Source organism: Drosophila arizonae, chromosome 3 (genome assembly GCF_054131065.1).
Source record: "Drosophila arizonae isolate 15081-1271.41 chromosome 3, UAZ_ARI_1.0, whole genome shotgun sequence".
NCBI classification, from domain to species: domain Eukaryota; kingdom Metazoa; phylum Arthropoda; class Insecta; order Diptera; family Drosophilidae; genus Drosophila; species Drosophila arizonae.
Genome location: NC_142923.1, coordinates 30,968,400 through 30,991,870, shown reverse-complemented (window position 1 = coordinate 30,991,870; position 23,471 = coordinate 30,968,400). Strand labels below are relative to the sequence as shown.

Here is a 23,471-nt window from a genome sequence, read left to right as displayed (position 1 = left end):
GAATGTTTCCCTTGCTCTCTCTCTCTCACGATGCTCTCTGCTCTCTCAAATATGTATATGTATGTATGCATGTGAGCCTCACATTGTGAGCACAAGCAGCAGCTCACGAAAATTGAAATTTCTTCGCTGCGAGAACCCATGCCTTCCCTTCTGTGTGAAGAGTATACCGAACTTTTCAAACCGTGTCATGCGTTTTCCTTATTATTTGTGGGAAGGGTATGAAAGCGTTGGTGCGCATAATTAAAATGTTTTCGCGACGAGCATGCACACATACACTGTCCCTTGCTACATGTACTATGAGCATTTGTATGCCTGTGTGTGAAGCTCTGGCTGCCTGTAGCAATTTTGAAGCCCAGAATTTGCATTTGTCTATCTTGTGAAGTGCTCACATTCATATGTATGTATGTATGTATATACATTTGATTGTGTGTACGCATGGGAGGCGCTGCTCACAATTATGGGATATAACTAGTAGAAGCACTTGTATGCCTGTGTGCCTTTACATGTGCGTGTGTGTATGCATGGGAGATGAATATTGGCGTGTGCCTCCCTCAACTTAGAATGGTGTGAACGATTTTGGGTTTTATTTGAAGAGGCGCGCTTACATTTAAGTAGCTGATTTTATTTCAATGATCGTGGGCTTGCCTATCAGAATTATTTTTATACCCTGAACCCATTGAAAATGGGAAATCAGGGTATAATGGTTTTGTTGAAATGTATGTAACAGGCAGAAGGAGGCGTGGCAGACCCCACAAAGTGTATATATTCTTGATCAGGGTGACGAGCTGAGTTGATTTGGCCCTGTCCGTCTGTCTGTCTGTCCGTCTGTCCGTCTGTCCCTATGTTTGAACGCGTCGATTTCCGAAGATATAAGAGCTAGAGACTTCAAATTTTTTGTAAAATGTTCGTAATTACAGCGCGGATATCGAGTTTATCATTAAAATTCGATAACTCATCCCGATCTTTTTTTATCGATAAAAAACCTTATCGAAAACCAGTTATAAAATTATATCTTCTACACCTTTATTGCTAGAGTCTCCAAATTTTTTATATATGCTTATATGCAATTTATACAATTTCGGTTTTTGTTAAAATTTACCCCCCACCTCTAAATTCACCCCCTCACCCTCACTTTTGTAAAACGCGTATTTCAAATACTAGAGACTTGTGCTTTGGCAATTACATGCATATTCATATTATAATCATAATCATAATTCATGAAGATCGTACGTCCACAAAAAAAGTTATTAAACAATTAAGTTCTCATAGTAAGCGCACACTGCAGCCCATGCGTGTTTATGCGTGGGTGCTTGTGTGTGTATGTGTTTGTGTATGTGTGTGTGTTTCTTGTGTAAGCTGAAAGACGCGAAAAATTATTGAAATAGCTAGCACTCCAAGGGTTCAGGGGATCTCGTAGTCGAGCAGTCTCGACTAGAGCTTTCTTACTTGTTTCTTTTAATGTAGTACTTGATTAATCCCAGTGGGCAAATTGGAATTAGTCAAGTGAAATTTATCTTTTTAATAAGAAGCATATGTATGTACATACATACATATAGTGGCCAAATGGACACATTTTAAAGGGTGCATCTGTTGGATGTCATAAAAATCATGCAATTAAAAAATACGTATAAAAGCAATGGGAAGTGAACTTGTTACTTTAGTTAGTCAGCTACTTAAATATAAGCGCCCACTGGGATTAATCAAGTACTACATTAAAAGAAAAAATAATTCTGATAGGCAAGCCCACGAGCATTGAAATAAAATCAGCTACTTAAATGTAAGCGCGCATCTTCAATTAAAACCCAAAATCGTTCACACCATTAAAAGTTGAGGTAGGCACACGCCAATGTTCATCTCCCAAGCATACAAACAAAGATATACACACACGCACATGTAAAGGCACATAGGCATACAAATGCTTCTACAAGTGATATCCCATAATTGTGAACAGCACATCCCATGCGTACACACAGTCAAATGTATATACATACATACATACATATGTATGTGAGGACTTCACAAGATCGACCAAATGCAAATGCTGGGCTGTAAAATTGCTACAGGCGGCAAGAGCTTCGCACACAGGCATACAAATGCTCATAGTACATGTAGCAAGCGAGAGTGTGTATGCATGCTAATCGCGAAAACATTTTCATTATGCGCACCAACGCTTTCATACCCTTCCCACAAATAATAACGAAAACGCATGGCAAACGGCTTGAAGAGTTCGGAATACACTTCACGTAAGGGAAGAAACGGCAGTCTAACGCGAAGAAATTTCAATTTTCGTGAGCTGCTGCTTGTGCTCACATGCATACATACATATACATATTGAGAGAGCAGAGAGCAGAGAGAGCGAGAGAGCAAGAACAAAAATTGAGCATAGAGGCATCTTTTATTCAACATTTGACCATCTCGGTCGAGCGCATGAAGCGGAATGATTGTACCTTCGCATATTTTCGTAGCCCGAACCTAAAAAGTGAAGAGCCGAGCAAATACGAAATTGATAGGCCCTATGAGTCAGATTTTTCGGTGTTGAAAAACTTTGTACTACATGTCTAGTCTATGTGTTCTCTGGTCAGTGATTGAGCATAGAGGGATCTTTTGTTCAACATTTGACCATCTCGGTCGAGCGCATGAAGCGAAATGAGTCTGCCTTCGTATATTTTAGTAACCCAAACCTAAAAGTGAGGAGCCGAGCGAATACGAAGTTGTCTGGCGTGCTAACGCTCGAAAAAAACTGTGCTAAAATCTTGACACAGCAAAGAGCTGGGATCGTCGCCAATAAATTTCAATTTTTGTGTGCTGCTGAGTTCGGTGATTTGAGAGACCATAGAGAGAGATAGAGAGAGAGAAAGAGAGTAGGGCGAATAGCGCATAGCTGTGAAAAGTTTATTCTACATGTCTAGTCTATGTGTTCTCTGGTTAGTGGTATTATTTTAAGAGTCCCTTGAACTTCGAAATAACGAAAGTCGACTGTATGTACTTTACGATAGACCCTCGCTCGTTCTTTATAACAAAAAAGCTTTTTTTTTTCTTATTCAGTTCTGTAAAGTAAAAGTTTATTTAGTGTTCGACTTTAACTCGGTGCTTTAGCAAAATAAAAAGCTTTCATTCAACGTGTTGAGATCATCGGTACTTATATTATAAAAAGAATCTAGGGTGATTTATCTAAATACATAGATATGTATGTACATTTTAATTTACCTACATACGTAATTTTTAATATATAACTCATGATAAATACACATGTACATATGTATTTAACTGCATGTCGTTACACTTTAATTATTTGAAAAATTTATTATGTTCGATCTTATCTTCTCTATTCTATAAAATGTAATTTGTGAAACATGCAGCCAAATACACAAGTGTATGAAAAACTTTATATATATACATGTGTATGTATGTATTTAATTTGCATGTGTACATAAGTATGTATGTATGTATGTATGTTTATATTAGTTGCATAAATATTAAGTTGAAATTCTGACAATGTTTGTATGTACATATTTACATGTATGTACGGTTCTAAAATATACACATGCGGACATAATACAATTTCTTTTTTTGTAATCGAAGTGGTAATAAAAATATCAACTACACTATACATACATAAGTAAAAGGTATTACTTTCTGTATACATGCAGATGTATGTATGTATCTACATACATATGCAAATATATGTATGAACCTTATCAGAGCGATAGGCAGATCTATCGAGATAAGTTCAAAGATGCATACATATGTACTTATATACATATGTATGTATGTATGTATATAGTGTGTACAGTGAGCAGGGAATCCAAGTCAAAATTTGAGAATTACGTAGCGTACTTTTATTAAGCTTAAAAACAATTTTTATAAAAGGAACAAGTAAGAACGTTGCAGTCGGGCGATACCGATTGCAATACTCATTCACAGCCCAAACGCTGTGAACCAAAGTATGTACATACATATGTATGTATATTGTGCAATTTTCAAGTCTAGTGCGCATCAAAAAACAGAACATGATCCCATTAAAAATAGAAAATCATTGATAGCTATTGCTATCATCATTGCATCATTGCAGTTAGGATCGTCAAATTAATTAATTATATATCATTTATTAATTAATTAAATTTAATTTAATTAATTATATATCATTTATACAATTTTGATTTGTATTATCTATTTATGTATATCCATCAGAGCTCGCAAATGAGAGTTGATCGTTTTTTCGTATATGCTCTGCTTCGTATCATAACCGAAAAGATTGTGCAGACACGATCTCGCTCTGAGGGATACTCTTTATTTTCTTTAGAATCTGTTTCGGTCAGACGCATTGCAATGACTCATTCGTGTGACGCTCTCAAATGAGTGTCGCGTAAAGACTAATACGCTTTTCGCTCACACAAAGACTCTCAGCAAAAGACAGTTTGACTAAAAAACTCAACAGAAATGATCTTTGCTTTCGTGTGCATGTAAATACATGCATACATACATACAAAAAGAAGGAAACAATCACGCGTGATTACCCATACAAACGCAACTGACAGTTTGCTTCATTTAACTCAAGCAAACGATCAGTGTTTGACTTGAGCGAAACGAAAACAGAAATAAACGTCTCCCTCAGAGCGCGAGCGAGCTAAGCCAGACGCGACAAAAACAGTTTCTGTCTGAGTTTTTTTGATTGTGTCAGTGAAAGACACTTATTTGCAGACAACGAAAAAGTGTTAACAGTTATTTGCGAGCTATGATATCCATATATTGGATACCGGCTTCAAGCTAGCAGCAGATCAGCGCGATTTTCCTATACATGTGCACACACTCATCGTCTATTCTATGCGTACAGACAGAATCGCGCCTTTTCTCAAATTCTTAGAAGTTCGATTGATTTCTGGACTTTCTAGCCGTTACTGTAGTTTTGCTGATGACGCTCTCTTATTAACTATTCTATTTTATCTACTACCTGATCAAGCAGAGCAGTGGCGCGGGTGCTAAAGGTGACGCAAGTTATGTTAAAGTAGGGGAGGCTCGAAACCTCTTCGGTGAAAATTAGTTTTCACACATACATACATATTTCGTTTTTTATAAAATAGATATTTTATTAGGTAGGTGCGAGCTTGACTGAATGGCACTTAATACTTTTTCTTAGTCGAATAATTTTATAAGTTGAAATTTGTTCTTCTTAAATAGCCTTCAAATACATATTCGCAATTACATACATATGTATATATATATATATATATATATATATATATAAATATATATATATATATATATGTAAGTCTGCACGCATAGCATCAAACATTTCAGCCTTATAAACGCACTCGCTTGTATGTGTGTATGTATGTAGACATATGTAAATACGTACTCTAGCATATTCTAAGAATCTCAGTTGCTATTGATTCGTCTTTGCATTGTTTTAGAATCTCCAGCCGCTACACTGGCTTTTCATTGCCATATGGCGTCATGGAAGAGGCATTTTTCGATCTACCACGCCCCTAATGAGGCGTAAAAATAATTTTTGGGGCATCGATAGAGGAGGCTACTAGTAACTCAACTATCCAAATTTGAAGCTTCTAGCTCTTAAGCTGTAGGATATATAAACTTTAGCGGTTTGCCACGCCCCCTATGGGCGGACATATATCTACAATAGCTCGTCGGACTTTCAGGTCTCTAGTATCAATAGTGCCTATAATATAGTAGAATTCAAAAAATCACTATATTTTCAGGTCCAATATATGTATGTAGATATAAAGTTAAACAATTTTTTAAATGCACCCATCTTTATTGAATCGAAACATCAGTTTACGTGCAAAATTTCAGCATTCTAGACTACTTTAGGAGATACAGTTTTATCCGATTTGCCACGCCCCCAATGGGCGGAGATATATCCGCCATAGCTCGTGATCTTGGGTGGTCGACGCGGACCTACATACCAAATTTCAGCTTTCTAGCTCTTCATTAAACATGATATCTGGTATATCGGAAAATGCATTTTCCGATTTGCCACGCCCCTAGTGGGCGGATCGGGAAAATTTTAACACTATAAATCGGAGATATACATGAGTATGTGTTGCAGATTTCAAGTCCCTAGCTTCAATAGCGCCGAAATAGATTGCGTTCATACGGACAGACGGAAAGACGGACGGACAAGACGGACAAAACCAATATACTCTTTCACTTCGTGAATGAGTCTAACAAGTTTCTTACTCTAGCTCTAGCTCTAGTCGAGTGTGCTCGACTACGAGATCCCCTAAACCCTTCGAGCAATAGCTACACACACACACACACATGCACCCAAACATACACAGACACATACACACACAAACATATACACACACAAGCACCCACCCATAAACATGCATGGGCTGCAGTGCTGCCAACTTTTTACCAGAGAAAAAAGCTGTTTTAGATGGAAACTGAAAAAAAGCTGAAAATTTTTACAAAAAAGCCTTTAAAAAAAAAAACGGTTTTTATGGCTTGATTTTCATGTTTTTTTTTTTTTTTTATTTTTTTTTTTATTTTACAAGATTTTCAGCATGCTATCTAATTCGTTGCGACTAGCATCGCTTTCAGAATCGTACGACCTATTAGTACCTATCATGCGAAGATAATTTGGAGGAACTTTGTATTCATAGCAGCATTTGCCCAGTCTTCGCAAACCATATCTGTGTTATATTAAATAAAAAAGTAATATATAAATCGGTATCATCTTTAATCAAATATACTGTTTATTGTGTTTAGGCTCATTGAGTTCCTTAACTTGGACTTTACCAAGTTAAGCTGGCTAAATACGTGTTTCACCTCCGCGTTGGACCATGGTAATGAAAACATTTGCAGGACAACAGCTGCCAAGTCAAGGAAACTGCGGTTGCCGCCAGAATCCTTGTAATTAGACACTTCATTCCAAAATTTGGAGCTGTCATTGACGTTCTCCCACTTAACTAGATTAATGTCATAGTACTGCCGCTCAATGTCGGCTATTCTGTCTGCTTGGAGGTGTTCTATGAATTCTGTTATTCCTTTTTTTTTAGTTGACAGAATTTTGTCAACGGAAAAAGCGTCAATGTTTTTTAAAATTTTTAAATTGTCGGGGAGCCTGCAGATAAAATCAAAATTATTTAATGGTCGGTAGAAGAATCAGACAAATTGGTTACCTCTGCTTTAGCTGCTTGATAAGTTCAATTACAAAATAAGAGCACCGAGCACGAATTTCTTGTTCGAGGCTTGCATCGATATTCAAAGATTTGATTTTCTTTTCAAAATCATACCCTTTGTACATTCTACATGCCGAAAAAATCCCACTTATTGTGATCACAGTTTGTGTAAAGTAGTGGTGGTGATATTGGCGAATATCGATATAAACGTATGATAAAGCTGCCACTCTTTGACACATTTGGTATATTTTTACCAAACTTCTTCACAGGTTTATCGAAAATGGAAGATTTTAATACCAAACTTTTTTTACAAGTGGCAACCGCGCTGCTAAATTTCTTATATTGGTGGCAGTATTAAAAAAAAGCGAAAGAAAGACTAATTCATTTTTAAAAAAGCCAGAATTCCCGCTTCCCGCAATTCCCAAATATTTCCCGCAATTGGTCTTCGGAAACAGCCAGATTTGACGGGAAAAAAGCTAAATTGGCAGCAGTGGATGCGATGCTCACAATTATGGGATATCACTTGTAGACAGGGCTGCCAATTTAGCTATTTTCCCACTAGATCTAGTGGGTTGCAACACTAACCAGAGGACACATAGACTAGACATCTAAAACAAATTTTTTCACCGACGAAAAAATGCGCTGAGGAGACTACACAACTTCGTATTTGCTCGGCTCAGTCTCTTGAGGCTCAAGCAGTGAAAATATTGCACGACAAAATCAGTGTGCTGCAAGCGCTCAAACGAAATGGTGCCATTCTTATATGAAGCACGGCTATGCGCTATTTGTCCTACTCTCTCTCTCTCACTCTATCTCTCTCTCTCTATGGCCTCTCAAATAGCAGCAGCGCACAGAAATTGAATATTGTTCGCGACGATCCCAGCTCTTTCCTCTTGAGTGAAGGGTATACCGAAATCATAAAAGCATTTGTCACGCTCATGCAAGCAACATGTAAGCGTTTCGATGGTTATTCGTGGGAAGGGTATGAAAGCGTTGATACGCATAAAGAATATGATTTCGCGACGGGCAAGTACACACACACTTGTAGTCCCTTGCTACATGTATGAGCATTTGTGACCTGCGTGCGTTACTCTTGCTGCTTGTAGCAATTTTAAAGCCCAGCATTTGCATTTGGTCGGTCTTACGGACTGTCATAACCACTTTAAACAGATGTACTATGTATGAACATACATACATATGTACATAAGTACATTTATATATTATTATTGCTAATCATGTTTATAAATGTGTTTATATCCGTAAATAATTATATATAATTAAAATTATTTTACACACATTTTTAACCGAAAAAATTATCGTATGAATGCTATCCAATATATGAAATACATATGTCATATTACACTCAAGCTTTACTCATTATTGTCAAAAATTTCTAATTAAGTCATAATGGCCCATTTGATAGTCACCCTACGATTCAAATCATACAAATTTTACAAACTACTAAATCCAGAGACAATTAGCTTGCCATCCCATACAAGCATACACATACACAAATGTATGTATGCATGTGCTCACTTCACAAGGCAGACCAACGGCAAATTTTGGGCTTTACAATTTGCACAGCCTGTTCTGCACAGAAAGAATACATTTTCGCGACAAGCATGCACACACACATTTACATCCTTGCTACGTGTAAATTGTAAATTTTGTATGATTTGAATCGTAGGGTGACTATCAAATGGGCCATTATGACTTAATTAGAAATTTTTGACAATAATGAGTAAAGCTTGAGTATAATATGACATGTGTATTTCATATACTGCAAAGCATTTAATAAAGTTAGTAGTGTTTTACGATAATTTTTTCGGTTAAAAATGTGTTTAAAATAATTTTAATTATATATAATTATTTACGGATATAAACACATTTATAAACATGATTAGCAATAATAATATATAAATGTACTTATGTACATATGTATGTATGTTCATACATAGTACATCTGTTTAAAGTGGTTATGACAGTCCGTAAGACCGACCAAATGCAAATGCTGGACTTTAAAATTGCTACAAGCAGTAAGAGTAACGCACGCAGGTCACAAACGCTCATACATGTAGCAAGGGACTACAAGTGTGTGTGTACTTGCCCGTCGCGAAATAATATTGTTTATGCGTATCAACGCTTTCATACCCTTCCCACGAATAACCATCGAAACGCTTACATTTTGTTTGCATGAGCGTGACAAATGCTTTTATGATTTCGGTATACCCTTCACTCAAGAGGAAAGAGCTGGGATCGTCGAGAACAATATTCAATTTTTGTGCGCTGCTGCTATTTGAGAGACCATATAGAGAGAGAGAGAGAGAGAGAGCATAAAGAGAGTGAGTAAGGGAAAAAGTGCGCCTAAACGTACTTCATTTGGTAACGTGTTCATTTCGTTTGAGCGCTTGCAGCGCACTGATTTTGTCGTGCCTTATTTTCACTGCCTGGGCCTCAAAAGACCGAGCCGAGGAAATACGAAGTGGTCTATCCTCTTTAGAGCATTTTTTCGTCGTTGAAAAATTTGTTCTAGATGTCTAATCTATGTGTTCTCTGGTTAGTGATAAAGACTAGTGGATAGTAAAATATTTTTTATACTCATTCACGAAAGTGAATTATTATACTCACTCACGAATCAGTATTTTGGTTTTGTGCAATGTCCGTCTTGCTGTCCGTCCGTCTGTCCGTATGAACGCAATCTATTTCGGCGCTATTGAAGCTATAGACTTGAAATTTGGAACACATACTCATGTATATCTCCGATTTATAAAGTGTTAAAATTTTCCGGATCCGCTCACTAGGGGCGTGGCAAATCGGAAAATGCATTTTCCGATATACCAGAAATCATTGTTAATACAGAGCTAGAAAGCTGAAATTTGGTATGTAGGTCCGCGTCGACCACCCAAGATCACGAGCTATGGCGGATATATCTCCGCCCATTGGGGGCGTGGCAAATCGGATAAAACTGTATCTCCTAAAGTAGTAAACCGAGAATACTGAAATTTCACACGTCAGCTAATGTTATGATTCTATAAAGGCAAAAGACAATTTATGAGTCTACGCTCATTAGGAGCATGACAAATCGGATCTGAAGATATAGTGATTTTTTAAATTCGGAGACCTCAAATTTTGTATATATACTCGGGCTGATCACCCAAGACCAAAAAGCTTTGTCGGATATATGTCCGCCCATAGGGGGCGTGGCAAACCGCAAAAGTTGATATCTCCTAAAGTATAATAGCTAGAGAGTTAAGTTACCAGTAACCTCCTCTATCGATGACCCAAAAATAATGTTTACGCCTCTTTAGGGGCGTGACATATCGAAAAATACCCTGTAATTTTCACATTTTTAGAAGGTAAGCATTCAAACTTTGCAGTTAGGGTTATCTCGTTATCTCGTTCTAAGAACTGACCAAAAATGAGGTGTCTACGCCGAGTAGGGGCGTGGCAAATCGGAAAATCCTGTATATTCTACAGTATTAGAGCGAAACTTAACTACTAAATTGTTGATGGGATGTGAATGAGTATCCCGCAGTCGGTAACGCCCGACTGCAACGTTCTTACTTGTTTTTACTAATATTTAAGGTACAGCACATATATTGTTAGATAAAATTTATTAAAATAAGTCATAATATAGTTTATACCCTGTAAAATTATTGAAAAAAAAAGGCCAAAATTTTTTTTCTTTTTCATTTATAACCAACATATTTAGAAATTTAACATCAATAATCTTAAAATTTTTCAATAATTAAAAAATATTTTTCTTTATATAAATCGGGCTATAATTGTTTTGTTGAAATCTATGTAACAAGCAGAAGGAGGCGTCGCAAATGCCACAAATTATATATATTCGTGATCAGTGTGACGAGCTGAGTCGATTTGGCCCAGTTTTTTAATTTTTTTTTAAGAACTATTTTAATTACTTATGATAGGTATAGTTAATAAGTCTACATTTAATATATATATATATTTTAAGTTTTCTTACTAACACTTTCTTTTTATACCCTCAACCCATTTTCAATGGGAAATCAGGGTATAATGGTTTTGTTGAAATGTATGTAACAGGGAGAAGGAGGCGTGGCAGACCCCACAAAGTATATATATTCTTGATCAGGGTGACGAGCTGAGTTGATTTAGCCCTGTCCGTCTGTCTGTCCGTCTGTCCGTATGTATGAACGCGTCGATTTCAGAAGATATAAGAGCTAGAGACTTCAAATTTTTTTTTTAAATGTCCGTAATTACAGCGCGCATATCAAGTTTATCATTAAAAATCGATAACTCATCCCGATCTTTTTTTAGTTCTCATATTAAGCGCACACTGCAGCCCATGCGTGTTTATGCGTGGGTGCTTGTATGTGTATGTGTGTGTATGTGTTTGTGTATGCGTTTGTGTGTATGCGTGTGTGTGTGTGTATGTGTGTCTGTATGCGTGTGTGTGTATGTATGCCTGTGTGTGCGTGTTTCTTGTGTAAGCTGAAAGACGCGAAAAATTATTGAAATATCTATTGCTCCAAGGGTTCAGGGGATCTCGTAGTCGAGCAGTCTCGACTAGAGCTTTTTTACTTGTTTTTTTTTTAATTTGTCAAATATTCAATAGAATATGTAGATCATATGCTGAAAGTTTCTCGACTAGAGTTTTCTTACTTGTTATTAGTTTGGTTTTTCTAGCAGATCCTTAGAATCACATAAACAGTTAGTTTGGTTTAGTTTTGTTAGATGGAGCTGCAGCAGTGAATCTATTTCAGTTTTGCCTACGCATCTTGGAAAAGTGAGTTGGTGTAGTAAGTAGGGGCATGATGCTCCATCGAGTAGTCGCGGGTTCGAATCCCGAACGCGCAAATGATGGTAATTTTTTTATTTCTTACAAATCATTTATATATTTTGTTAAATGAGTTTTGTATTTAATTTATATTTTTAAATACATCGAAATTGAACTTTTAGCCATACTAAATGAGCATTTTAGTTAGGATTAGTTTGGCTCAGGTTAGTATCTAGTCGAGCACTTTCGACTAGAGTTTTCTTACTTGTTATACCCTGAACCCATTTTCAATGGGAAATCAGGGTATAATGGTTTTGTTGAAATGTATGTAACAGGGAGAAGGAGGCGTGGCAGACCCCACAAAGTATATATATTCTTGATCAGGGCGACGAGCTGAGTTGATTTGGCCCTGTCCGTCTGTCTGTCCGTCTGTCCGTCTGTCCGTATGTATGAACGCGTCGATTTCAGAAGATATAAGAGCTAGAGACGAAAACCAGTTATAAAATTATATCTTCTACACCTTTATTGCTAGAGTCTCCAAATTTTTAATGTATGCTTATATGCAATTTATACAATTTCGGTTTTCGTTAAAATTTACCCCCCTCCCTTAAATTCACCCCCTCACCCTCACTTTTGTAAAAAGCGTATTTCAAATACTAGAGACTTGTGCTTTGGCAATTACATGCATATTCATTTTATAATCATAATCTAAAAAAGTTATTAAGCAATTAAATTCTCATAGTAAGCGCTCACTGCCGCCCATGCGTGTTTATGCTTGTGTGTGTATATGTATGTAATTGTTTGTGTATGTGTGTGTGTGTGTATGTGTGTGTATGTATGTGTATGTATGTATGCCTGTGTGCGTGTGTGTGTGTGTGTGTGTGTGTGTGTGTGTGTGTGTGTGTGTGTGTGTGTGTGTGTGTGTGTGTGTGTGTGTGTGTGTGTGTGTGTGTGTGTGTGTGTGTGTGTGTGTGTGTGTGTGTGTGTGTGTGTGTGTGTGTGTGTGTGTGTGCGTGTTTCTTGTGTAAGCTGAAAGACGCGAAAAATTATTGAAATAGCTATTACTCCAAGGGTTCAGGGGATCTCGTAGTCGAGTAGTCTCGACTAGAGCTTTCTTACTTGTTTTTTACTGTCGTTGACTGTCGCGGAATGATGTGACCCAGATGGTCACCCTATACTTAAAATTAAACGACTCTGGCTTTCTGGGAAGTGTAATTTTATAAATAATTTTTCGATAACAAAATAACGGGAGTAATTATCGATTTTTTTATAATAAGCCGTCGTTTTACCCGGAAGACGTTATAAAAGTAATGTGTTGGAAGCTATAAGTGGAGCTGTTATATTCTGATTCTATTGTACTTCCTTAAACTTGCTTTATGCTAATGGACTCTATGCTTTGAGAATAGATAGTTCTTCAAAACAGAATGCAAAATAAATAAACCAATTTCGTCAAGATACTTACATATGCCGTCGTCTGTATATTATGTTATATTTATTCTTCTTAAAATGTAATAAAACAATTTTCGTTTAATTTTTATTTATTTAAGGATGATGCATTCAAATAATGTGTTTAGACCAAATGGCGAAAGATCCCTGAGTAGAATATCAATATATAACTACCCAGAGCATTTAAATCCATTTAATGAAGAAGACAATCACAAGCGTTTGCGTTTTTGGAACTTTTCAAAATTTAATGAAAATTCAAAACACAGAAGTTTTTCATTTGGAAATTTACGGGATGTATGGTAAGTAACAATTGTAATTTTGATTAGTTTTGAAATGTTTTGGAGCTGGGGATCCAAAAGATATATTCCGAAGAGAGCAGTTAGTTAGTTAGTTAGGGTAGGACTGCTTTCTTATCGCTTTGCCGAAAAATATTAAACAATTTTGGGACTGCGAATAAGTATAATGTAAACGGTGTACGACTCTCAAATTGTATAAAGATAAATACATAACAAGTAAGAAAGCTCTAGTTGAGACTGCTCGACTAGAGATTCCCTGAACCCTCGAGCAACTGATATTTCAATAATTACTCGCACATGCGTGTGCAACACGCGCACGCAGTGAAGGCTTTCTATGGGAACTTAATTCTTTAATAACTTCTCTTGTGGATATGCATATGGATATGGATATGCACATATTTGCCAAAGAACGAGTCTAGTATTTGAAACACGTATTTTACAAACTTAAGGGTGAAGGGGTGAATATAGTGATGGGGGTAAATTTTTACCAAAATCGAAATTCTATAAAGTACGTATGAATATACATTTAAAATGTGGCGACTCTAGCTTTAAATATGTAGCAGATATAAATTTATTACTGGCTTTTGATGTTTTTAATTGATAACAAAATATGGGTATGGACCCGGCAAACGTTGCTTTACCTCCAGATAATAATTTAACACTGTTTCAACATAGTGGCCATCGATGATTGTTTTTTAATGTTACAAACTGCATCTAGATTATTTTGATTGTTCAGTGGCAACATGAATGCCGAATGAGCTGTTCTGCCTCCATCTTATAAAGTAAATGCCAGATGATGGAACGGCTAATGCGAGGCCATTGAAAATGGGAAATCAGTATATATATAAAGTATATATATTCTTGATCAGGGTGACGGGCTGAGTCGATTTAGCCCTGCCCGTCTATCTGTCCGTCCGTCTGTCCGTATGTTTGAACTCGTCGATTTCCGAAGATATGAGAGCTAGAGACTTGAAATTTTTTTCCTAGGTCCGTGTATAGCAGGCGCATATCGAGTTTAGCTTTGAATATCGATAAATTGCCCCGTTATTTTGTTATCGATTAAAAACATTATCGAAAACCAGTAATAAATTTATATCTCCTACATCTTTAAAGCTAGAGTCTCCAAATTTGTTATGTATACTTATATTTTTTACAATTTTATTTTATACAATTTCGGTTTTTGTCGAAATTCACCCCCCACCCCTAATTGACCCCCTCACCCTCACATTTGTAAAAGGCGTATTTTAAATACTAGAGACTTGTGCTTTGGCAAATACATACTCAAAATTGACCTGGTCACATTAATAGGTGTGTTTAACTAAACAAAAAATTATTAAAATATTAAAGTGTTTTTGAGTAAGCAAAGGTAGTATTATTATTGAATATAATTTGATTGAAGCATAAAAATTTTCATTTGCAACATTTAAATAAAATTAGATGGGTCGTGGAGTTCACTGCAGTGCTGAAGAGAGAAATCTCGTTCTCAAGCTTCGTGAAGAGGGTAAAACTTATAAATACATTGCCTCACTAATGGGACGATCGGAGAACTTCGTTACAAATGCTCTAAAACCAAAAAAAGATAAAAAGAAGCCGGGTGCCCGGAGGAAAACTACCGTAAGATAGGATTCCCGTATAGTCACCTTGGCTAAAAGGGACCCATTTAAGTCTTCGAGAGCGATTGCCATCGAAATGGGCAATGTTGTATCGGCACGAACTATTCGTCGACGGCTATTAAGCTCGAATCTACCTGGGAGAGTTGCTCGCAGGGTTCCTCTATTGCGAAAATCAAATATTCGGATGAGGCTTAATTTTGCTCAAACTCACAAGGCCTGGTGTGGTTTAGAGGGAAAGCGTAAATGGAGGAACATTCTCTGGAGTGATGAGATGAAAATAAATTTGTTTGGGAATGACTCAAATTTACATGTCCGAAGACCTAAAGGCAAAGAGTTAGATCCTAGATATACAAAGAAGACGGTTAAGCACGGAGGAGGCAGCATAATGGTTTGGGGCTGCTTTTCGTGGCAAGGCGTTGGTCCGATTCATCGAATTAACGGCATCATGGATAGATTCCTGTATAAGGATATATTGAGTAGTGTTATGCTACCATATGCCGACGACAACATGCCTCTGAAATGGAAATTTCAACAGGATAACGATCCTAAACACTGCTCCCGAGTAGTTAAGGGTTGGTTGCATGAAAATAGAATTGACGTTATTGAGTGGCCAAGTCAGTCTCCAGATCTCAATCCGATTGAGAACCTTTGGGGACACCTTAAAAGGAGACTTTCCAAAACTAGATGCTCCAATAAGAACCAATTATGGGAAAATATTCGGGAGGAATGGTACAACATTCCTGTGGAAATGTGCAGAAAGTTAATATCCTCTATGCCCCAAAGAATCAGCAAAGTCATTGCGAATAAAGGCGGATATACAGGGTATTAACCATACTTATCTAAATATATTCTAAATATTCTACAATATTTGAAAATTTTTAATTTTTTTTTTTTAAATTTGCTGGGCACACCTATTAATCTGGCCAGCAAAATTTTGAGTTTTTTGTGAAGTATGCCAAAATTATGCTAAAAATTATTATTGTTTTGTTGTTGTTATTCTATGATGTGTCTATTTTTAAATATAAGTTGAATTTTTTAGTTACATGAAAAAATATAGACGTTATTTCCATTTAAAAAAAAAAAAATTTCACACCTATTAATTTGACCATGAGTGTATCTATGATATAATCACAATCTGTTTCATGAAGAAAGTACATCCAAAAGAAAAGTTATTGAACAATTAAGTTGCCTTAGTAAGCCACCACTGCAGCCGATGGGTGTTTATGCGTGCGTGCGTATCTCTGTGTGTGTATGCGTGTGTGTGTGTGTGTGTGTGTACGTGCGTGTTTCTTGTGTAAGCAGTAAGACGCGAAAAATGATTAAAACAGCTATTGCTCGAAGGGTTCAGGGGATCTCGTAGTCGGGCACTCTCGACTAGAGCTTTCTTACTTGTTATATGTATATATGTATTTATATCCATTTATTTGATACCGGCTTCAAGCTAACAGCAGATCAGCGTGATTTTCCTGTACATGTGCACACACTCATCGTCTATTCTATGCGTACAGACAGAAGCGCGCCTTTCCCACATTCTTAGAATTTCGATTGATTTCTGGACTTTCTAGCCGTTACTGTAGTTTTGTCTGATGACGCTCTCTTAATAAGCTATTCTATTTTCGCAACTGGCTGGTCAAGCAAAGCAGTGGTGCGGGTGCTAAAGGCGACGCAAGTAATGTTAGAGTAGGAGGTTCGAACCTCTTCGGTGCTATTTTTTTTTCACACATACATATGTATTTCGTTTTTTATAAAATAGATTTTTTATTGGGAAGATGCAGGCTTGACTAAATGGCACTTAATACTTTTCTTTTTCTTAGTCGAATAATTTTATAAGTTTAAATTTGTTTCTTCTTACATATACGCAAATACATACATTTATATATATGTATATGTCGAAGCAAGTAGTATTAATATGTTGGCGAGCACTATAATTGTGCTTACTACCTACTCGCATATTTTCCCTTTTCTGTATGCTTTCGCACTTATGCGTGTGGTTGTAGTGTCGGTGTGTAATGAGGTTGTATGTATGTGGTTGTAGTTTTCGGCTATTTTCCAAGAATTGATTTCATCATATTGCATCAGCCAATATTTGTATTTTGTCGCTTAAGAAGTACCGTTTTAGCGGGGCGACAGCGTTGTGTCGCTGTCGCCGAGTGAGGTTCGATGGTAGGCACAAAGAATAATTGAGAGACACAAGTTAGTTGCGTCCAGAGATCAAGTGCGGTCGAAACTCGCTGCGCGAAACGATGACTGATAAAAATACTGTTCCGACATACAGTTTGACACGAAAGTGTTTTCACTTGGGAAAAAAATAGCAATTTTGTTCTTTGACATTAAAAAAAAACTACTAAATGTGATATTTCTAATTTTTTTTTAATTACATTATGTTTTTCAATTTGTTGTCTTACAAAAAAAAACTTTAAAAAAATTAAAAAACTATTAACATAGGCTTAAATAACAATAACAACATAAAAGATATTCAAATTCAACTGACACGAAAGTGTTTGCACAAAAATAAAGTATTCAAAATAAGGCACTATTAATTATATTAAGTATCAAAATTAGTATTTAGTATGACCCCCATTGGCTTCAATGACCGCTTCCAACCGTCTACTCATGGAATTGATTAGTTTTTGCACATATTCCACCGGTGTCTTCTCCCATTCCTCTAATATACAGGCTTTCAAATCGCTTTTGTTTGTTGGACGTCGCTTGGCTGTCCTTTTTTTGAGATCAGCCCACAGATTCTCTATGGGATTAAGGTCGGGACTTTGTGCAGGAGTATCCAACACCTTTGCACAATTGTAGAGAAGCCAGCACCTAACTATGTTAGCTTTGTGTTTGGGGTCATTATCTTGGTAAAACCTAAATGTTGGTTTACCATCCCTAAAAAATCCAAACTTGCGGGCACTGGACACTTCTCCAACTCCTTTACTAGAAATACACCCCCAGACCATCACTGAAAGTTTTCCGAACTTAATAGTGGGAATTATATTTTTCCGTTCAAGGGCTTTCAACGGCTTTCTCCAAACACGGCTGGGTCCATCGTTGTAATACATCATCTTCGTCTCGTCACAAAATATGGTTTCATCCCAATATGAATCCACATGTCCCACATGCAACCTGGCGAATGTTAGACGTCTTTTCTCATGATTCGACGACAACAATGGTTTTTTCCGCGCAACTCGGGATGCAAACTCGTTCCTTTTTAGGGCTCTGCGGACACTTTCGCGGGATATGTCAATACGACATTCTTCCTGCAGCTCCCTGGCAAGCGTTCTGGTCGAAATTGTTGGGTTATCATTAACTTTCCTGGCCAGAATACGCTCGGCCCTATCTGTTAACGCCCGAGGTCGTCCAGTTGAATGTCTTGGCTCCAGTGTTTCATTGTTTTCTGCGCGGCTTAAAATATTGTAAATGGTCCTCTTCGATATTATAAACATTTCTGATATCTCCGCCACTGATTTTCCTATGGAGTGGTTATAATAAACCAATTGAATCATGTCAAATGACAATCGCTTCCCTGGCATTCTTAATTTGTTTAAATTTTTTGAAGATTGAATCGATTCTTACAAAATATGACGAAAATGCTCAGAACATAGCATTAGCCACAGCTGTGCACATTGAAATCGCCGAAAACAACGGTAAATACGAATTTAGCAGTAAGAAGAAATAAAGAATAACACTTTCGTGTCAGTTGAATTTGAATATCTTTTATGTTGTTATTGTTATTTAAGCCTATGTTTGAAGTTTTTTAATTTTTTTAAAGTTATTTTTGTAAGACAACAAATTGAAAAACATAATGTAATTTAAAAAAAAAATAGAAATATCACATTTAGCAGTTTTTTTTTAATGCCAAAGAACAAAAATGCTTTTTTTTTCCCCATGTGAAAACACTTTCGTGTCAAACTGTATATATGTAAGTCTGCACGCATAGCATCAAGCATTCCAGCCTTATACACGCGCTCATTTGTATGTGTGTATGTATGTACACATATGTAAATGGGTACTCTAGCATATTCTAAGAATCTCGTTGCGATTGATTTGTCTTTGCATTGTATTTGAATTTCCAGCCGCTACACTGGCTTTTCATTGCCATATGGCGTCATGGAAGAGGCATTTTTCGATCTACCACGCCCCTAATGAGGCGTAAAAATAATTTTTGGGGCATCGATAGAGGAGGCTACTAGTAACTCAACTATCCAAATTTGAAGCTTCTAGCTCTTAAGCTGTAGGATATATAAACTTTAGCGGTTTGCCACGCCCCCTATGGGCGGACATATATCTACCATAGCTCGTCGGACTTTCAGGTCTCTAGTATCAATAGTGCCTATAATATAGTAGAATTCAAAAAATCACTATATTTTCAGGTCCGATATACAGTTTGGCAAGAAAGTGTTAACACATAGGGACAAAATTTAAATTTTTTACTTTGAAGCGAAATAAAAGCATTAAGAATATGCATATTCAATTTTTTTTTAAATGAAAATAGGTAAATTAGACTATAAACTATATTAGTAAGTAAAAAAATTACAATATGTTTCCATTAACAAAAGAAAATAACAAAAAACAAAAGAAGTAACAAAAATCAGCTGACAAGAAAGTGTTTACACAACTAAAACAATTAATTCATTATAGTGTTTTAACTACTTTTTAGTTAAAACTAATCATTTTTTTGGCCACCTTTGGCATCTATGACTGCTCCCAAGCGTCTATTCATAGATTGGACCAAGTTTCTTACATATTCCACTGGGATATTTTGCCATTCCTCCAAAACATTGGTTTTCATTTCAGTTTTATTCTTTGGATGCCTCTTAGCGGGTAAAACTGCCACAGAGATTGGCCAAATGTTTTTGATTTCTTGGAAAACGGTATATAATATACTAAGCCGAGCAAGAAAAAGAGGATAGGCTTGAGTTAGAGGTTAAAGGTTAAAATTAAAGGACGGCCTCTTCTATTATCACCCAGGGTAGAGCGAATTACGCTCAGAAAAATGGACGAGAAACCAACTATTTTGATCAGGATGCTTGCCAGTGACCTGAAGGAGGAGTGTAGCATAACCATTTCCCGGGAAAGTGTCAGAAGAGCACTAAAAAGTAACGATCTGTCGTCCCGACTAGCCCGAAAAAAAACACTGATGTCGGCAGATCACGCTCAAAAGCGTCTAATGTTTGCTAAAATGCACGAAAATCTGCCAGATTCATATCGGGATGATGTAATATTTTGCGATGAATCCAAAAAGATGGTATATTATAACAATGGTCCAACTAGAAAGTGGCGCAAGCCCCTAAAAGCCCTCGAGAAGAAAAATATAATACCGACTGTTGATTTTGGAAAGCGTTCGGTAATGGTCTGGGGGTGCATCTCAAGCAAAGCAGTTGGATATCTCTGTTTCATTGAGAACACCATGGATGTTGGACAGTATTTTCACATTTTGCGCACACATTTAGTAACCAGAGCCAACAAATTTGGATTCTTTGTCAATGGCAAACCAACTTTTAGGTTTTATCAAGACAAAGATTCAAATATAAGGCGCATATTGTGAGGTGCTGGCTTCTTTATAACTGGAAAAATGTGATGGATACGCAAGCTAAAGGCCCGGACTTAAGCCTCATTGAGAATTTGTGGGCTTATCTGAAGAAGAGGACCGCAAAGAGGTAACCAAAGAATAAAACTGAGCGAAAAAACCAATGTTTTGGAGGAATGGCAAAATATCCCAGTGGAATATGTAAGAAACTTGGTCCAATCGATGAATAGACGCTTGGGAGCAGTCATAGATGCCAAAAGTGGCCAAAAAAATGATTAGTTTTAACTAAAAAGTAGTTAAAACACTATAATGAATTAATTGTTTTAGTTGTGTAAACACTTTCTTGTCAGCTGATTTTTGTTACTTCTTTTGTTTTTTGTTATTTTCTTTTGTTAATGGAAACATATTGTAATTTCTTTTACTTACTAATATAGTTTATAGTCTAATTTACCTATTTTCATTTAAAAAAAATTGAATATGCATATTCTTAATGCTTTTATTTCGCTTCAAAGTAAAAAATTAAAATTTTTTCCCTATGTGTAAACACTTTCTTGCCAAACTGTATGTATGTAGATATAAAGTTAAACAATTTTTTAAATGCACCCATCTTTATTGAATCGAAACATCAGTTTACGTGCAAAATTTCAGCATTCTAGACTACTTTAGGAGATACAGTTTTATCCGATTTGCCACGCCCCCAATGGGCGGAGATATATCCGCCATAGCTCGTGATCTTGGGTGGTCGACGCGGACCTACATACCAAATTTCAGCTTTCTAGCTCTTCATTAAACATGATATCTGGTATATCGGAAAATGCATTTTCCGATTTGCCACGCCCCTAGTGGGCGGATCGGGAAAATTTTAACACTATAAATCGGAAATATACATGAGTATGTGTTGCAGATTTCAAGTCCCTAGCTTCAATAGCGCCGAAATAGATTGCGTTCATACGGACAGACGGAAAGACGGACGGACAAGACGGACAAAACCAATATACTCTTTCACTTCGTGAATGAGTCTAACAAGTTTCTTACTCTAGCTCTAGCTCTAGTCGAGTGTGCTCGACTACGAGATCCCCTAAACCCTTCGAGCAATAGCTACACACACACACACACATGCACCCAAACATACACAGCACATACAGAAAAACATACACAGACACATACACACACAAACATATACACACACAAGCACCCACCCATAAACATGCATGGGCTGCAGTGCTGCCAACTTTTTACCAGAGAAAAAAGCTGTTTTAGATGGAAACTGAAAAAAAACTGAAAATTTTTACAAAAAAGCCTTTAAAAAAAAAACGGTTTTTATGGCTTGATTATTTTCATGTTTTTTTTTTATTTTTTTATTTTTTTTTTTTATTTTACAAGATTTTCAGCATTTTAGCATCGCTTTCAGAATCGTACGACCTATTAGTACCTATCATGCGAAGATAATTTGGAGGAACTTTGTATTCATAGCAGCATTTGCCCAGTCTTCGCAAACCATATCTGTGTTATATTAAATAAAAAAGTAATATATAAATCGGTATCATCTTTAATCAAATATACTGTTTATTGTGTTTAGGCTCATTGAGTTCCTTAACTTGGACTTTACCAAGTTAAGCTGGCTAAATACGTGTTTCACCTCCGCGTTGGACCATGGTAATGAAAACATTTGCAGGACAACAGCTGCCAAGTCAAGGAAACTGCGGTTGCCGCCAGAATCCTTGTAATTAGACACTTCATTCCAAAATTTGGAGCTGTCATTGACGTTCTCCCACTTAACTAGATTAATGTCATAGTACTGCCGCTCAATGTCGGCTATTCTGTCTGCTTGGAGGTGTTCTATGAATTCTGTTATTCCTTTTTTTTTAGTTGACAGAATTTTGTCAACGGAAAAAGCGTCAATGTTTTTAAAATTTTTAAATTGTCGGGGAGCCTGCAGATAAAATCAAAATTATTTAATGGTCGGTAGAAGAATCAGACAAATTGGTTACCTCTGCTTTAGCTGCTTGATAAGTTCAATTACAAAATAAGAGCACCGAGCACGAATTTCTTGTTCGAGGCTTGCATCGATATTCAAAGATTTGATTTTCTTTTCAAAATCATACCCTTTGTACATTCTACATGCCGAAAAAATCCCACTTATTGTGATCACAGTTTGTGTAAAGTAGTGGTGGTGATATTGGCGAATATCGATATAAACGTATGATAAAGCTGCCACTCTTTGACACATTTGGTATATTTTTACCAAACTTCTTCACAGGTTTATCGAAAATGGAAGATTTTAATACCAAACTTTTTTTACAAGTGGCAACCGCGCTGCTAAATTTCTTATATTGGTGGCAGTATTAAAAAAAAGCGAAAGAAAGACTAATTCATTTTTAAAAAAGCCAGAATTCCCGCTTCCCGCAATTCCCAAATATTTCCCGCAATTGGTCTTCGGAAACAGCCAGATTTGACGGGAAAAAAGCTAAATTGGCAGCAGTGGATGCGATGCTCACAATTATGGGATATCACTTGTAGACAGGGCTGCCAATTTAGCTATTTTCCCACTAGATCTAGTGGGTTGCAACACTAACCAGAGGACACATAGACTAGACATCTAAAACAAATTTTTTCACCGACGAAAAAATGCGCTGAGGAGACTACACAACTTCGTATTTGCTCGGCTCAGTCTCTTGAGGCTCAAGC

At 36.6% G+C, this 23,471-nt stretch overlaps 1 protein-coding gene and 2 long non-coding RNA genes across 9 annotated transcripts in view; 1 reads left to right on the top strand and 2 right to left on the bottom strand.

The window, feature by feature from the left end:
- Positions 1-3,028: 3,028 nt before the first annotated feature.
- LOC149270059 (uncharacterized) overlaps positions 3,029-23,471 on the top strand; it is a 33,646-nt gene continuing 13,203 nt past the window's right edge. The window contains exons 1-2 of one of the 7 annotated variants that reach the window (XM_089466268.1): positions 3,029-3,187; positions 13,452-13,649. In XM_089466268.1, the coding sequence (XP_089322394.1) occupies positions 3,186-3,187; positions 13,452-13,649 (200 nt within the window). In that variant the 5' untranslated portion in view covers positions 3,029-3,185. Of the gene's footprint in view, positions 3,188-3,859; positions 3,877-13,451; positions 13,650-15,313; positions 16,082-19,076; positions 19,176-23,471 lie in introns of those variants that run through there. The other 6 variants (XM_089466269.1, XM_089466270.1, XM_089466273.1 and 3 more) reach the window with 6 other exon arrangements.
- Positions 6,685-7,635, bottom strand: LOC149270061 (uncharacterized). The gene is made up of 2 exons (XR_016269550.1): positions 7,146-7,635; positions 6,685-7,087 (listed from the first exon to the last, which is right to left on the bottom strand). It is a non-coding gene; the product is annotated as an uncharacterized LOC149270061 (long non-coding RNA).
- LOC149270060 (uncharacterized) lies at positions 22,315-23,264 on the bottom strand. The gene is made up of 2 exons (XR_016269551.1): positions 22,775-23,264; positions 22,315-22,716 (listed from the first exon to the last, which is right to left on the bottom strand). It is a non-coding gene; the product is annotated as an uncharacterized LOC149270060 (long non-coding RNA).